The following is a 17,213-nucleotide window of genomic DNA, read 5'->3' as shown; positions in this document are numbered from 1 at the left end:
CCCATCCCAACCTATAAAAGCAGAGGCTCTGGGCGGGGCCTGGCATCACTGCATTTATTGTCCTTGTTTTTTTTAATACAGTTTTTAGCCTTTTATTTTGAATTTACAGAATACTTGGAAGAATGATCCAACACATGTAGTTGCTCACAGTTCCCAATTATTTACATTTTGCCTCATTTGGTATATTGTTCTCTTTATCACTATGCATGTATTTATGTGTGCATGTGTATGTGTATTTCTGAAGCATCTGAAAATAAGTTTGAGACATGGTGCCCCTGTAGCCCTAAATATTACTCCATAAGAACAAGACTCCACAGTGCAGTCATCAAAATCAGCAAGTTGAACATTGATACAGAGCTATTATTTAATTTGGCCTCCACATAGGAATTTCAATTGTCCCAATAGGTATAGTGTTAGTCTCTCAGTCATGTCAGACTCTTCGTGACCCCATGGACTGTAGCCCAGGAGTCTCCACTGTCCATGGAATTCTCCAGGCAAGAATACTGGAGTGGGTTGCCTTTCCCTTCTCCAGGGGAATCTTCCCAACCCAAGGATTGAGCTTGGGTCTCCTGTATTGCCGGCAGACCCTTTACTGTCTGAGCCAACAGGGAAGTCTCCAGTAGGCATGGTGCCTGTTAAAAGTTCCCCGGGACAATTAGAAGATGCGGGCAGGGCTAGAAAGCCTGGTGGGGATGCGATCTACCCAGCCTATTCAGTGCTCTGGCCACAACCAAGACCCCCTCCTCCCTTTCTCAGTTCCTCTCTCCCCGGAGCAGGGAGCTCCAGCCCTGGCAAAGGTGCCAGGCATTAACCCCTTCTCCGGGGGCAGAGACTGGGCTCTGGCTGCCTAGGCAGAAGCCGCTGCCCGGCGCCGTTATAAATAACCTGGAGGGGGCGGGCCTTGGGGCGGTGTCCCTGCGGGCGGGGGAGGCGGGAGATACCCCCAGTGCCCAGGGCCATACCTCGGCCGCCGGCGCGTTGGGGAGGGAGGGGCCCACTCCGCTCTGACCCGTAGCGGAGGACGGTGGGAGGCACCGGAGTCAAAGGGCGGGGCGGGACGGCCGCGCTGGGAGGTGGGCTCCTGTCCGCGGCCGCACAGGGCATGGGGGGTCCCGCGGGGCCCCCAAGCCTCCTCCACGTCCCGCACCGTGTCCTCTGTCTGCTCTGCCTTCTCCCGCCACTGCTTAAAGTAAGTGTCGGGTGTGGCGATGGGGGACTGTTCTCCGGGTGAGGGTGCTGGGAGCTGGAGCTCTGTGCTCTCCTGACTGCGAGGGGACGAGATGGAGGGTGGGGGGCTCACTGCTTAGTTACTGGATTTAGTTTCGCTCAGCCCTGTTAGCAGATGGATGGAAAAGGTCTTAGGACTTGGTGGCTGGCATGGAGTTGGGGATCCCTGCACACGGTGATGGGATGGAGATATCCTGCCTAAATGAGGGGGAAGGGGAGGGAGATGAAACTCTTAACACCAGCTAGGATGGGACTTAGCAGCCCGTGTGGATGAGCAGAGCATGCGGGGAGATGCCCTAGTGCGGGGAGATGCCCTAGTGTCTAGGACGTGCCCTTTCCTTAGGTCCAGGAATTCCTAGTCTCTGTCCACTTTGTCCCCTCTTCCATGGATTGCACTCCCCCTTCCTTGTAGGAGCCTCAAGTCCCTTCCTTACCCCATCCCGGTTCTGGTCCTTCCCCGCAAGGGATCCCCAGAGAGCTGTCCCCTATCTCCTGCAGGCAGGCCAGTCCCCACCCTCGTCTCAGTGCCTGAAACCAGGCATCCCTCAGTATCAAATGAGCAATGGAGCAAAGGGGACACCTGGGGGAACCAACCTTGCCAAGCATTTCTCAAAGCTTTAAGTATCTCCCCATGCCCAAAGCTGTGGGTGTGCACACTGGCCAGAGTCAGGGTCTGCAGGTGGGAGCTGGGGGTGTTGAGATGGAAAAGAGCTGCACAGAAAGAGCTGAAGAAGTAGGGGTGAGGTTGGGAGGGAGTGATACCCAGAAATGGATGTGGGAGGAATTGATCTCTAACTCTTTCCCTATTTTACAGATGGGGAAACTGAGGTTCAGAGAGGGAGGGCCACTCTTTTCATGAAGAGCCACGACATTAAAAGTGTTCGAGGCCATGCAGGGCAAGGGTCAGAGCCAGGATGGAGGTCAGGAGGCCTGGTCCCATCCCCATATGTCACAGAGGACTCCTTGAGCGTCCACTGTCTGTGGCAAAGTGGTTTTGCCAACAGACCTGATCAAATCCCTGCTTTGCTGATTAGTGTTGTTACCTTGGGCAGGCTACTCACGTTTCCCCTCAGTTTCCTCCTGGGTAAAATGAGGATGGTTTTGGTGCTTAATGAATAAGGTTGTCATGAGGAATGGTTGTGACTGTGCCTGGCACGGAGTTAGCACTCAGTAAATACAGCTGGGGTTTTGTACCAGGCACTTGAGATGAAGACACGAGGGGCCCTGCCCTTCCAGGGGGTCTGGTTAGGTGGAAGACAGGACGGGGCACTGTGCCAAGTGTGGTCAGTGCCCCAGTGGTCAGATAGTCCCTGGACCTGCCAGGTCCTTTTAACAACATTGCAGGGAGGGGTGGAGGCTGTGGAGTAGATTCACTACTGCCCACAACCTCTCATTCCTACTCCTGATGTCTTCTCTGAGCTCTTTTGCCCCCTAGCACTTGTTCCCTGGGTGGGTGCCTTCTAAGAGAGCTGGTGTTAGGACCAGGGTTGCCCTTTGGCCCTGCCCCTCTGGGAGCCATGATTCCAACTGCCCAAGCTGGTTAGATGGAGAGGGTTGCTGGTTGCTGCCCCAGACTCCAGAGCAGGTGGAAGAGTCTGTGGGAGGTTACCCTGGGTCCCAGGGACGTAAGGACGGGGAACCTCAGAGGCAAGAGTCTGCTCTCCCCTTAGAGTCCACCCAGGCCCTGCCCCTAGCCCCACTGGATGGCCTGAGATTAGAAACTAGTTATCCACCCGAAGTTATCACTGCATAACTGCTAAAGAGCACTGTGGTCTCTCTAGCCCCAAAGAGCAGTCTTCCTTGCTCTGGGTCTTCGTAGTAATGCTATTTATTTCTGGATCCTTTTCCAGCTATTCTGAGATTTCTGTTGTCTATGAAAATAGAGTAAGTGACCTGGAGCAGGTGGTGGGGAAGTAAGGGAACCCAGGAGGGAACTGGCCTCCAGCCCTCTCATTTATTCAGTAATACTTTATTCAACCAGTATTTAAGCAGGATCATGTGTGGTAAAGACACAAGGGTGAAAACATCAGCCTTTACCCTATGAAGTTGATAACCTAGAGCAGACATGAGCAGGAAGAAAATAATGGTGAAGAATTGTGTATTTACTACCTGGTCATGGGAACTGATGGCTCAGCAAGTAAAGAATCACCTGCAGTGCTGGAGACACCAGAGACACGGGTTCGTTTCCTGGCTTGGGAAGATCCCCTGGAGGAGGAAATGGCAACCCGCTCCAGTAGTCTTGCCTGGAGAATCCCATGGACAGAGGAGGCTGCTGGGCGACAGTCCAAAGGGTCTTAAAGAGTCTGATGTGACTGAGCGACTAAGCACACACATGGGAGCTAAGAACAAGTGTGTGCAGATATAAGAGCCTCTGCCAGAATTGGGAGGAGATCTAGTGGGAGGTGGGCAGGATGGCGGGGTGGAGATGGGGTGGTCCTAGACAGGGACTGAGAAAAGAGCAAGCTAGAGGGAAGGCTCCAGGGTCCCAGCCCTGAGAAGAGATGGTATGAGGCTCCAGGGAGCATGGTGGTCCTGAGGGGACCGGATTTCTATCCCTGGGGAACTCAGAACTCGCTGACCTGGGGAGGAGCCTGATCTCACAATTGCAGTTGTGAAAGTTCCAGCAGGCAGTTGAGTAGTGAGGATACCCTGGGCCAGCCCCCACTGCAAGGGCCTGGAGGAGCCAAGCCTTCACTCTGGTGCTGCTGGCTGCCCTCTGAGCCCTTGAGAAGCTACTTTGAAAGTAGGGCTGAAATCATACAGCCTTCTTGGGCACCAGACGCCATGCCAAGCCCTTTACTAAAACACTGGGAAGGTGGAGACATTTATTTACAGACGGAAATGGAGGGCAAGTAAGGCTAAGGAATATGCCACTGGATTCCAAAATCCTTGATTAAAACCGCCTCGCCCTCTGTGACACACTGGTAAAGAATCTGCCTGCCAATGAGGGAGACACAGGTTCAATCCCTGGGTCAGGAAGAATCCCTGAAGAAGGAAATGACAACCCACTCCAGTATTCCTGCTTAGAGAATCCCATGAATAGAAGAGCCTGGCAGGCCACAATCCGTGGGGTCACAAAGCCAGACACGACTTAGCGACTAGACAACAACAGCATCGCCCTCTGTGAAGATCCCAAGAGTCTTATTTGGGTCCAGATCCTCAGACATCTGGGCAACAAGACACTCCCTCAGGACCTCAGAACAACTTTTATTGCTTCCTGTGGGGTCATCTGTCCCAAGAAGGCTCAGCAAAGGGGGAAAACACAGAGTCCAGAAGCCTGGACCCTCCCTAACCTGCACAGCCCTCCCCAAGACCAAGACCAGGGCCCTGCACACCCCCGCCCGCCCCCCATACCCAGGGTCTACAGCGTGGGGGTGGGGAAGCTCAGGGGCCATTTACCAGAAGCTAATTTGTCTAATAACTCTTCTCCCAAATTCAAATACTCTCTGAGTGTTTTCTAACCTAATCAGCTAATTTAGTCTCTCCATTTTGGCCATTTTGTTGATGTTTTAGGATGTTTTTAAAAAACCAATTTGTCTGAGGGCAATGCCCATTTAATTTCATATTCCTAGTCAGTCTCAGATTTGCAGCACTTTATGAATTACAGGACTATTCTGTATTCTCTTAACTGTCATTTTCTACTTTATCTAATTTTCATCATTTTTAGGACTCCTCAGTCAGTTTGTCTCAGGTCATTGTATCCAAAATTTTATTTTTATAAGATGTCATTTCAAATCTTCCAGAGGGAGGGGTATATTATTCCATAAGCTTATTTTGTTTATTCTCTTTAGCATCTGCACCAGGCTTACCACATGCTCGATACTGTTCTAAGCCCTGACACACATTACTGCTTTTAAGCTTCACAACCACCCTGGGACATAAGATCACCATTTACCCCCATTTGACAGATGAGAAAGCTGAGGCAAGTTCACGTGGTCAGTCATCTACTGGTAGTAGGGCCAGGACTCAAAGGAGATAGACTGACTGAAGATTCAGTTCTATTGATGAAAATGTAAGATATTCAGATACCAACACAATCAGAAAAAGGTGACTCTTAGGCAAACTGACATTAGATGAGTTGATCATTAAGAGATCATTTTAGGCCTTGTGACCTGTTATGAGACCTCTTCCTGCAGCTCCTGCCTTCCCTCCCCTCCCCCACCCGCTTTATCTCTCCCTGCTGGTCCCTCAGACATCTGTGTGCAGAGCCTGGCATGACACGGGACAGGGAAGAGGGACAGAGGTGAGAGAGGGACCATGAGCTTTCAGAGACCAGGGAGAACACTTGGCAAGGAGAGGCCTGGAAGTTTCTCCAGGCAAGCTGGTGGACTGGATGGGAGAATGGGACATCTTGAGCAGAGGTACCTGCTGAAACATGCGGGGAAGGGAGATCTGGCTGGAAGGCTGCTGTGAACTCCTGGGCTCTTCACTCAGAGGTCTGGGCAGCTGATTTTTTAGAACAGAGCACCTTCCAGAAAGCCTGCCCAGATACTCCAGAAAATAATCACCAGAAAAGAATCACTTCCTTCGTCTGACTGCCAGTCCCTCAGCCTCTGCCTCAGCCAGCCTCAGCTCCAGTATGGCCTCCACTGTGTCTGCTCTCCCCAACCTTTCTTCCCTCCCTTCTGCCCCTCTGTCTCCCTCTAGTCTTCCTCTCCTCCTCTCCCCTTTCTTCCCTCTCTCCTCCTTCCTTCCTCCCCTGTCCCCCAGTGCCCTCATCTCCTCCTCCTTCCCCGGGACAGGGACTGAGCTTCTCCTGCCTCTATTCTTAGCTCAGGCTCAATGAAACCGGTGAATGAAAGAGAACCCTGGGGAGGACTCCTCCCCCTCCCAGAGGAGTCCTCTCTGACCTTGGGCAGAGCAGGAGGAGGCAGGGTGGGAGCTCACCCCGTTCCCCTCCAGTTACTGGCAGCCTGGCTGCAGGACCTGTGGTCCCAAATCTCCCAGGCTTAGACCAGTGGCTAATTTTAGAGGAAGCCTTGTCACCAAGCCAGGAGGGAGCACTAGGCCGGGCCAGACCCCCTGGCTCCAGGGAGATGGCACCTTTCAAGCCCGCCTGACCCCTGGGGCACAGGTTCTGCCTGGACAGGGCCCAAGGGTGGAGAAAGAGCAGCTGGCATCTTGGCTTCAACCCACTGCCTCCTCCCCCTGCCAGGGCGACTCCCTTGCCCTCGTCTAAGGTGAGAGCTTCCGACTCCAGACACACCGAGACTGGGACTAGGACCCCAGCCATTCTCAAAGGGAGAATTCAGAAAGAAGGCTGCCTGGCAAGCAGGAAAACCCCAGAGCCTGAGCTCCCAGAGCTGGGGGTCAGGGTGCCACTCTACCTGGTGGAGGGGGCCGTGGTCTCATCCACACAGACATTTATTGAGCACCTGCTGTGTGCCAGGCTCTGGACTGGGAACTGTGACCTGGATGTGAGTCAAACAGACATGGCCCTGATGTCCGGCAGCCTGTAGCTTCATGGGGCAGGAGTGAGGTGTAAGGACAGCTCTCTGCTGCTGTAACAGCCAAGAGCTAATCAGTACAGAAGCCCAAGGTGTCCACCACACAAGAGATAAAGGGGTCTCCAGGGGGCTCAGAGTCAGTTCCAGAAGCCAGACTTCTTGTCTCTCTTGAGCACAGCCCTGCCCAACTGACTGGGTCTGCCTCCTCTCCTGCCATGACCTAGCTCTCTGCCTGAAGCCCCCCACTCCAGTAGTGAGAGCAGCTTCTTACTCACCCTGTTTGGAGCCAGGGTCCTCCCAGCATCCATGGAGCACAGGCCTTTACTTTCTTACCCAGCTCTTCCGTGTGTATCTTAACCTACTAGACTGTCTGTCCAATCCTGCCTCTGCCCCTTACTTACTCATTGTGTGGCCTTGAGTGGTGACTTCACCACTCTGGCCCTCAGTTGCCTGACCTGTAAAATGGGATCATTACAGAGACCTCAGTGGCAGTTGTGAGGATTAAATGGGATTTGCTGAAGCATTCAGAGCTTAATCTAGGACATAGGAAATGCTGACTACACATCAAAGAAGCCTCTTTCCAACCCCCTGCTTTCTTTTTAAATTTTTATTTATTTTTGGCTGCATTGGTCTTCATTACTGGGGTGGGTTTTCTCCAGCTGCGGTGAGCACAGGCTAGTTTCTTGTTGATCTGTGCTGGCTTCTCATCGTGGTGGCTTCTCTTGTTGCAGAGCATGGGTGTCTAGGACAGGCAGGCTTCAGTAGTTGTGGCCTGTGGGCTTAAATGCCCCGTAGCATGTGGAATCTTTCTGGGCCAGGGATCGAACCTATGTCCCCTGCATCGGCAGGTGGATTCTTAACCGCCAGACCACCAGGGAAGTCCTGCCCTATTAATAGCATCCCTAGACCAGAAGCTCGCTGCTTCCTGAGCAGGCCCTGTGCTTCCCTGCCTTTCAGCCTTTGCTTGCCCAACTCCTGCCCCTAGAATTTCTTTCTGCTCTTCTTACCCTTCCTCCTCCCTTGGACTCAACTTCCATGCCCAGTTTCCTCACCCAGCATCCACTGAGCACTTCTGAGCAGTGAGCCTGGTGAGGGAGGTGCGGATGTAGTTTCAGGGGCCACTGTCTGTAGAAGGGGCCTGCTGAGAGCTGAGGGGGAGCTGCACTGGCTGGAGAATGTGGAAGGTGGAACACAGGGTTTCCAGGAGGTTTTTCTAGAGGAGAAGGGCTTGATCCAGGCCATGGGACTCCCTCTAATGGGGTTTGAACCCTCTATCTCTGAACTCTCTAACTAGACCCCTCCTAGAGTCCATGGCAAGGGCTACCATGGAACATGTGCCTTCTATGTGCCAGCTCTTGACATTCAGCAATTTGTTTAATGCACACCAAATCCCAGGGGCCTGTATTATCCTCATTTCAAAGGAGGAGGCCAGGACTCAAGGAAGCTAGATAACTTGGCCAAGGCCACAGCGCTGAGGAGCAGCAACCCCAGAGCCCTGAATGTGGGCGTGTTTGCAGTCTGCCGCCTCTGACAGCTCATCACCCAGCCCTTGCGGGTATTTATTTGTGGCTGTGTCTCTGCTCTCCCTGGCCCACTGTGTGCTTTCTGAGGGCACCAGTCTCTTCTTCCTCCTGCCTGCCCACCTACCGCTCACCACCACCCACAGCAGCGGCTGTGTCCAAAATAGGCACCTCCAGAGTATGCTGCAGGTTTGAGCTGAGTCAGATCCACCCAACTGGCTCCTTGAAGAGAATGAATGTCTTTGCCAGCTTAGAAGGAGAGGGAGCCCAGATCTGGGAGTTATTCCAAACCCTTTCTGATCTGCTCACCATTTTGCCCACGCTTGAACAGCACACATCGATACTGAGCATAGCGGCTGTGCCCCCCTCTTTACTCAGCAAGAAGACTCAGCTGTGGCCTCAGATCACAGCGACTGATGCAAGGACAGCCCCACAATGCCCGAATCCCACTGGAGGATGTCCTGCGTCCCTGTCCGTGAGCTTAGCACATGTGTTCAGACTCCCACCTAAAGCTGAACATGAGATGCCTGAGTGACTGGGCCATAGTGTGGCCTTTGGGGGCTTTGAGAGAAGGAGCTTGCATCTAAGATGCAATATCTGGTCGGTCAGAGCCCACCATCAATGCCGAGTACCTCTGCATTGAGCATTGCTCCTCCAGTGACCTCCAGAGGCTGGTGGCTTCCTAGGAACTCACCGCATCCCCCAAATAAACTGTTACCAGCTGCTTCTCAAACAAAGAGAAGGGGGCTGGAAAGGGGTAATGGGTCAGGCCTAGCACCCGCACTTCCCCAGACCAGCTGAGGGTGGGACACCAGAATTCTTGGAGGATGTTGGGACCCAGAGTGTCCCTCCCCAGCCCACCTCACCCCTGGCAGGTGGCTCTCTGGGCAGTTGGGCCTTCCTGATGCCCAAGAAGCTGACACTGGGTAGCTCCTGGCATCCCTGGGATATGTGAACAAGACCATGGTCCCCAGTGTCTGTCCTGCAAGCCAAATGGCCAGAGCTCCTGGCCGACAGCTCAGGAAGCTCCCTATAGTGCACTCACACTATATGCATATTAGTCACATACACAAGCACACACCCTGCACAGACATATACATGCCCCGCACACATACCCCTTATGCACACTAACCTCACACACAGGACTTGTGCTCCCCAGCAGTTCCTTCTGCCCTTAGCCCTGTGGAGCCAGTTGACAGAACCCAGGAGCAGTGAGTGCTTGTGGGTGCTGGCTGTGCCGCCCTCACTCTCCCATCTGACCAAGCGGGGTCATTAATTAGGAGCTCCAGGCCGGTGTGGTGAGGGTGAGCGTGTGGCCTCCAGCCCCAGCACAGGAAATGGACTAAGCCTGATGTGAGGAACGTGATGTTTGAGGGCTGTCCGGCTCTGGTCCTGGGAATATTGTAGGGCAAACATTGACCCAGCTGCCAGGGAGGGAGCATCTGACAGGCAGGAGAAAGGGGAGGGGCTGCCCACTACAGGGGCAGTCCTTTCTAGAATCAGGAATATCAGTGTTGGGGTGGTGCAAAAGTCATCTCATATACACACATGCAAGTGCACACACTCACACACACTGGTCATAGGATAAGAACAGTGGTGGTCTTGGAAAGAATGGGAGACAATGGTTAGAACTGTAGAGGGCATTGCTTTTGTTCAGTCTCACACCATGCATTTCCCAACCTGTTTTTTGCACATGTGTTGTTGTCTGTCTATGACACCACCCTTACCCTTACGGCACCACCTCTATCCCAGCACCACCGTTATCAACTGGGCAAACTCCTACTTAACCTTCAAAGCCCACATCAGTGTGACTTCCTCTGTAATGCTACCCCATTCCTTTTAAGCAAATTATAGACACTGTAACAAGTTAGTTATCTATCCATCTTTCCCACCAGAAGATGGTCCCCTCGAGGACAGAGATAACCACATCTACTTTATCCCTCCATATTTAGCATTCCCTCATGACTTTTTCAGGAGATGTGATCCTGGGTGGTTTCTCTTTTGGATGGGATTGCCATTGTTACAACAACCATATTTGTTCCCAGGCAAGTCTCTACAATGGCACCGTGGTTCCTTCCTTTCTCCCTACTCTTCCTTCTGGCTGCCCCCAACATGCCACCTCTTCCAGGAAGCCTCCCCTGTCTTCCCAAGTTCAAGTTAGGAGTCTCTTCCACATATTAACCTTTGTAAATTTCTGTTTACCTGTGTGACAGGGAAACAAACTATCCACCCTTCTCCCATCTCTTCTGAGCCTCCAAGTCTAGGGGGTCCCTACCTGACCTGGGACTACTTTGAAGACTCCCACTGTGTCCCCCAGCCAGGGCCTGACACATGTCAGGGTTGTACAGTGTTTGCTGGGGGATTGAAGGGCTGGTGGACACCCCCACTCCAGCTTTGCCAACGGAAGAGCACAGGGCACATCCCATCCTGGGGAGGAAACCTTTAAGGGCTGAGGGATGGACAGAGCATGTTCTTCCCTGGGGTACCAAGCCTCACTAGACCACCTCTAAGGCTTTTTCAGGGTTCCAGGCCTGGCCAGGCTGCTGGTCTGCTGTGTGGGGCCTTGAACTTTCCCTCCTCTTTTTTTCTCTGTACAGTATAGAGGAGTAAGGGACAGGACAGGGCGGGGCAGGGAGCAGAGAGGGGTAGACATATGCTGTCACTGTCTAGCCAGAGCCTGACCTTCATCCCTCTTGTCCTCTAGGTGGGGTCCAGTCAGGCACCCAGAGACCAGCCTGTGTGGGCACTGCTGGAACAGTACTGCCACTCCATCAAGACCCTCACCAACCTCTCAGGTATGCCAGCCTCTTGCCACCACCTGCAGCAGACCCTGGGAAATGAGGGCGAGCCTCTGGTCCTGGAGGAGAAGCGGGCCAAGCCAGGCTCAGCGGGTGGTAGATAGAGACAGGCTTCCAGGCCTGGGCCTTGGGTCTGTCCTTGGGCAGCCCCCTTCCCCACTGGGGGCACAGGTCACTGATGAAGAAGGGCTTGGCCGGGAGTCCTCCTCCAGCTCCTGGCTCCCTATGTCTGTGCCTAAGGAAGTGGCTGGGCTGGCATTCAGGTGCCCAAGGAGGGGGCACCTCTCTGCTTCAGACTCCAGCAGAAGGTGTAAAATACATTCCCCGTTGCCGTGGCTACAGGTGTCACCTCCTGGTAAGAACCTGTGAAGTAGCAGCTGGGTCCCTGAGTTCTGACCCCTTAGAGTTTCCTGGCAGCTGATTCAGAGTCAGGGGCAGCCACTGCAGAGCTCAGAAGAGCCCTGGGTCTTCACAGGCTCTGGAAAGACATCCCCAAGGCTCCACCCAATGTCCCAGCCTTCTCGGGGCTGCATCTACAGAGGCAACAAGGAAGGAGGAGGGCTGCAGTGTCCCTGGGATCTGGAGCTACTGCCAGAGCAAAAGGAGACAAGAGTGCTGGCCAGAACTGGGACCCGGCACCAAATGCAGCTCGAGTCACGCATCAAGGGGAAAACCCTGTCACCTGCCCTCCTTACAATGGGGTGGTCAAGAACCCAGGTGCTTGGGTCAGACAGACCCGATCCCATACCTGGATCCTAGCTCCTCCACCTAACAGCTGCATGACCCTGAACAAGTCACCTGACCCATCGTATTAATTTACTTGTTAGTCACTCAGTCGTGTTCAACATTTTGTGACCCCACAGACTATAGCCCACCAGGCTCCTCTGTCCATGGAATTCTCCAGACAAGAATGCTGGAGTGGGTTGCCATTTCCTCCTGCAGGGGATCTTCCCCATCCAGGGATCAAATCCCGGTCTCCTGTACCGCAGGCAGATTCTTTAGAGTCTGAACCACCAGGGAAGCCCATTAATTTGGGCTGCCGTAAAATACCACAGACGGGTTAGTTTAAACAACACAATCACAAGGCCTCCCCTGGTTGACTTGTAATATCATTCATCCAATTTATAAGTGGAATATGTAATATATGTATATATTTAATTTGGAAAAAGATATTTTTAAAAATCGAAAAGGACTATTAATGCCCATTATCCCACAACCCAGGAATTTTTTAATGTTTCTATCTGCCAGAAGTTTATCACACCATAGAGTCTCATGTTTTTTCTTTTTTCTTTTTCCACAAAACCAGGATGATCCTGTGTCTACAGTTCTGTAACCTGCTTTTTCTTCTTGTAACTCAGAGTGAACATTTCCCTGTGTCATTAATTATTCATCCACCACATTGCTGGTGGTGCTGCCTAGCAGCCACGGTGGGGACGCATCATCCCTCATTAACCATGCCCCTGCAGTGGGCGGTACTGGCTGTTAGGATGCCCTTGAACTTCAGGAATAGTTTCTCTGGTCCCCACATGATAGGTATCTCCTTTTAGGTGTCCACCAATTGAGAAAATGCATATTGACTAACCTAAAGCTCAGAAACAAGTAAAACCAAACAACCTATTGTTTAGATATATGTACATGTGATAAAACTGAAAAAACTAAGAGCAAAGGAATGATAAATGCAACATTCAAAAGAATGTTCCCTCTGAGGAAGGAGTGTATAGATAAATTTGTAAGTGATTGGTAATGATCTAGTTTTGGATTGGGCAATAGATCATTATATGTGCTACTACATACAAACTTCCATAACAGAAAAGACTAAAATGAAATAAAGTTGGGCCATATATAGGCTAATGATGACAAAGGGTCATGAATCAAAGACTATGATCATTTAAATTGCATGACCCTAAGGTCCAAATAAAGAAAAAAAAACACATAATCACAAGAGACTTCAGGCAGGCTTTAAATGGATTATTTCTGTTTTATTCATCACAGAGGAATCTAATAGACCATATACTGTAAGTTGTAAGGCATATTTTTTTAGTCCATAGGCAATGTAAGAGTGCAAATGGAATCAAGGATCCTTGGAAATAACTCCCTAATCACACACACACACACACACACACACACACACACACACACACTCACACACACACACCAGGACTGGTCATATGTGAAGAGACCCTTGGATCTCAGGAGACAGGGCTTCTGCCAAAGCATCCATTCCTTCAGTGTTGATTTGCTGAGCACAAACATGAAGCACTCTGATGGGTGCTGGGACTGGTTAGTGAACATGACCAGCCCTGCCTTCCACAATAGAGAAACTAATAACCTTGATGTGATATAGACTAGCCCCCAGCAGACCAAGGCATGGAGAAGAGCCACTCACCCCAGATAAGACAAAGGAGGTGGGGGCTAAGCTGAACATTAGAAGGGCAGATGGGAGTCAGCTGGGTTAACTGGAATAGAGCGGTAAGGGCATTCCTGGCAGAGGGAACAGCACATGTGAAGGAATGGAGGTAGAGAATGTTCCAAGGGAATGGCGAGTGGACCCAAAGGGCATCTCAAGTTAAGCATGAGGAGAGGATGGGGAATAGACAATCATGAAGAGCGCTGTTTGCGGTGCTAAAGAGCTGGGCTTCGTCCCAAGGGCAATGGAGAGCTGCTTTTGCAAGAAGTCACACAATCTTAGAAAAATCACTTCCTCTGCCCAGTGGAGGAAGCAGGGAGCCCAGTCTGGCTGCTGTGGAGAGGAGGATGGCCTGGGAGGGGTTGGAGGGGGAAATTCCTTTTCTTCCTCTGGGCCTCCATTTGGCCATCTATAAATGAGAGTTTGGGGTTGGACAGTTGCCAGGGGCTCTTCCTGCTCCACAGCCTGGTCCCGTGGCTCCACTTGAAGACACCAGGCCATCTCCCCTGTGCCAAGGTGAAGTGAGGTGGGATGGAGAAGGAGTGTCTGGCCTGGCCTGGGGCACCATCCCCAGTGCCACAGGGCAAGAGTGGGGCACCTTCTGGCCTCTCCCAAGCCTTCCATGCCCTCAGAAGCCCCACTGTAACCACAGTGAACCCCACAGCCTGTCCCAGTTCTGTATACTCTTCAGCCTGACTGAGCACAGCCCTCAGACATGCAAAGTCTGTCCCCTTAAATCCTGTTTTCTAGCGGATACCTGATGGGTGGTGGGATGAGTGAGAGAAAGTGTGTACTGTGCAGACTCGTGACTGTGTGAGATGCCGTGTATGTTTCCATTATGCTCTGCACACCTATCCGGTGTTCAGCTGAACCCTGGAGCACCTGGATTGCCACTGCAGCTGCCATCAGAGGTGGGCCAGAGGTACCTGCCCCCACGCTGCCCATGACACACAGGTGTCTCCTCCAGCACCTGTCACACTTCCCTATAACTTATTTGCTACCTCTCCCACCAGCCTAGGGGCATACAGACTGTCCCAAATACCTCTGCCCCAGTGCCTGGCCTGGGGGCTCACCTCCATCCCAGGGACCTCCCACCCACCTCTGCTTCCTTAGCTAGCAAAAAGGCCCAAACTTTAAGGGTAGTTGGAGTTCATCTAGGTGAGGAAAGTTTTTGCTCTTTACAATTTCTTCCTCATTTACTTATTTGTAAACACTAAAATGAGCTGTAAAATCCATTTGTTCCAAAGCTGATCCTTTTTTCATTTTCCTCTGTCACATCTAGAATAGTAGACAGTCGTGCTGGTGATAATAAACTCCACGATGAAATGGCACTGCATTCTGGAGGCCAGGGCCTCTTGGGTCTCTGGGCCTGTGCTCAGGTCCCAACTGTCCCATCAAGATGCAGAATGGTCTTTAGCTCTGCCCCTGAAATGGTCACTTCCCAGAGGAACCTTTATCACATGTGCTCTCCAGTTAAGAGCAGTCCAGGTCACCCAGGCCAACCTTCCATCCTGCATGTGAGACATTAAGTCCTTGGCCTCTGGTCACTGGGCACTCACCTCCCCCTGAGACAGCTGCTTTTCCTGTGCGGTGGCCCTGGTGATGAACAGGTTAATAACTTTAGCTTGGGCTCTCCTTTCCCTCTGTGCTGCGATCACTGTGTGGAGCACCCTCCTTTGTGCATGAATGAGACTACTTCACAATGAAGAAATGGGCTGATCCTGCCAGCCACAGTCTAGCCTATGGGGGACAAGTCCTGTGCAGCAGGGCTTGGTCTGGGACCCAGGCCGAGTCTCAGCCTGGCACTGGCGACAGGACTCTGCCTAGGGTTGGGGTTGGGACCCAACTGATCCTCACCTGTTCCTGGCACTGGTTATTAGGGACAGTAAGGGACCTCTGCCTCTGCAGCTGCCCAGAGCTGAGCCAAGGGCTCTGTCCATTTAAAAGGCAGAGGATAGACCTGGCTGGCTGATCTGAACCTCGTACCTGCCAATCAGCTGGCCCCAGAGAGATTCCCGAGCTTGCTCCCTGGCTCTGCCTGGGCAATGAGAGCAGCATTAATATGGAGGCTGGTGAGACTGGAGCACACAAACACAGCCCAGTCTGCCTCTCCCCTCTCCCTGCTCAGGGAATAATGCTGGCTCAGGATGCTCTCAGCCTTCTCTTGCAGCTTTGTTCCCAGTGAAAGATGGCAGGAAGGACTAGGACTAGCCACCCTGGGGCTTCCAGTCCAGCTGGGACTGGGTCCCAGCTCTCCCTGCCCTCTAAAGATAAAGGCACACACATACAAATTCACACACATGTACATCTCCCTCAGTCTTTGCATGTCATAACTCAGGACCAGAGTCTCAGGGCTGGAGGCGGGGGGCCTTTGAGAACATTTCACTGATGGAGAAACTGCCCCAGAAGAGAGGGTGAGAATTGGGGTAACATGCAGGGAGAGCAGAGACAAAGGCAGGCCTGAATCCAGCCTGAGTTGAGGTGAACCACATCTCAGGCCCTGTATCTTGAGCCCAGATCCACCCCCACCCCCCTCAGTAGACCTGAGCAGTGGACCTGCCCTGGCACTCAGAATGGAGCCACAGGGAGTTAAGAAGCAGGTAGTCCTGAGGGGCCTGGGCAAATTCCAGATAAAGGTTTTCAGCTCCTCCACACTTGCTGTGGGGTCTGATCTCCCCTCCACACTTAACTTAAACACACACACACCCTGCTGTGGAAACCAGTTTCAGGTTGTCCTGCCCAAGCCAAGAGGAAAAGAGGTTCTCACTTCTCGTTTTATTCCCTCTGAAACCCAGGGCAGTAAGACCTGGGTGTTTGAGGTTCTTCAGATAATTTCAGTCAGTTTTTCCCCTGGACTTCACCATTTCAGTGAATGGCAACACTACTCCTGCCCCCAGTCACCCAAGCGGGAGACCTGGCATTACCCCTGCCTCCTGGCTCCTGTTGGAATCCACCCACCCACCCCTCTCTCCAGTCCTGCCTCACCAGGGCTGGTTTTCCCGGAAATCCCTCCCCACCCTAACCCCCATGGGCTGGTACAGGTCTGCACCTATTCAAGCCTCTTGATCTCGCCAGCCTCTTTCGTGGTTCCCTTGATTCACTCGATGCCCCTCCAATCCACTCCTTTCCCAGAGGTCACGAAGGCTTTTCTAGAGTGCAGATCTGCTCGTGGGCTCTCCACTCCCTGTCATCCCCTCCAGTGTCCTCGCTCAAGGAGAAGAAACAAATGGCGAGACACCGAAGGAGAAGAAACACGAGGAGAGCTTCTGGGGCGGGCGGGCGCGCTTTCCTGCCCCCCTGCAGCCCCCGGAACTCGACCCTCGGGCAGATCATTCCGCCACCCAAGGCCCACACTGTCCATTCCCGCCGCCCTCCTCCGGACCTGGTCTGAGCCGGAGAAGGCGGATTCCGGGTTGGACTAGTGGGCCGGGGGCGGGAGCCTGGGCCCGGCAGAGAGGAGCCGTCCGGCCCCGCCCCCTGGTGCAGCCATTGGCCGCGACTGAGCGGGTGGACCCGCAGCCGGGTGCGTTCTGCGGCTCCTCTCCGCTAAGGTCCAGACTTGGCAGTTCCCGACGTTCGAGCGCAGTGCCAGGAGGCTGTTGGCAGGTCAGGGCTGGGCGAGAGAAGCCAAGACTCTGCGCTGTCTCAGCCACTCACTCTCGAACCCAGCCCCTGGCAGCCACGCTGGGCGCGCGTGGCTCTGGGGCGCAATGGACGCGGCACTGCTCCACAGCCTGCTGGAGACCAACTGCAGCCTGGAGCTGGCCGAAGAGCTGGTTTTGGACGGCTGGGGGCTGCCCCTGCACCCCGAGGG

General features: G+C 52.9%; 1 protein-coding gene across 7 annotated transcripts in view; it reads left to right on the top strand.

Moving 5' to 3' along the window:
• Positions 1-945: 945 nt before the first annotated feature.
• CRHR2 (corticotropin releasing hormone receptor 2) overlaps positions 946-17,213 on the top strand; it is a 44,681-nt gene continuing 28,413 nt past the window's right edge. For 3 of the 7 annotated variants that reach the window (XM_086398440.1, XM_086398444.1, XM_086398443.1), the window contains exon 1: positions 15,145-17,212. In XM_086398440.1, the coding sequence (XP_086254566.1) occupies positions 17,110-17,212 (103 nt within the window). In that variant the 5' untranslated portion in view covers positions 15,145-17,109. Of the gene's footprint in view, positions 1,190-10,898; positions 10,990-15,144; position 17,213 lie in introns of those variants that run through there. The other 4 variants (XM_086398439.1, XM_086398446.1, XM_086398441.1 and 1 more) reach the window with 3 other exon arrangements.

This window comes from Bos grunniens, chromosome 4 (genome assembly GCF_055505025.1).
Source record: "Bos grunniens cultivar Pamir isolate PY7600 chromosome 4, Bosgru_T2T1.0, whole genome shotgun sequence".
In the NCBI taxonomy this organism is placed as follows: Eukaryota; Metazoa; Chordata; class Mammalia; order Artiodactyla; family Bovidae; genus Bos; species Bos grunniens.
This window is presented reverse-complemented; position numbering and strand designations above follow the sequence as displayed.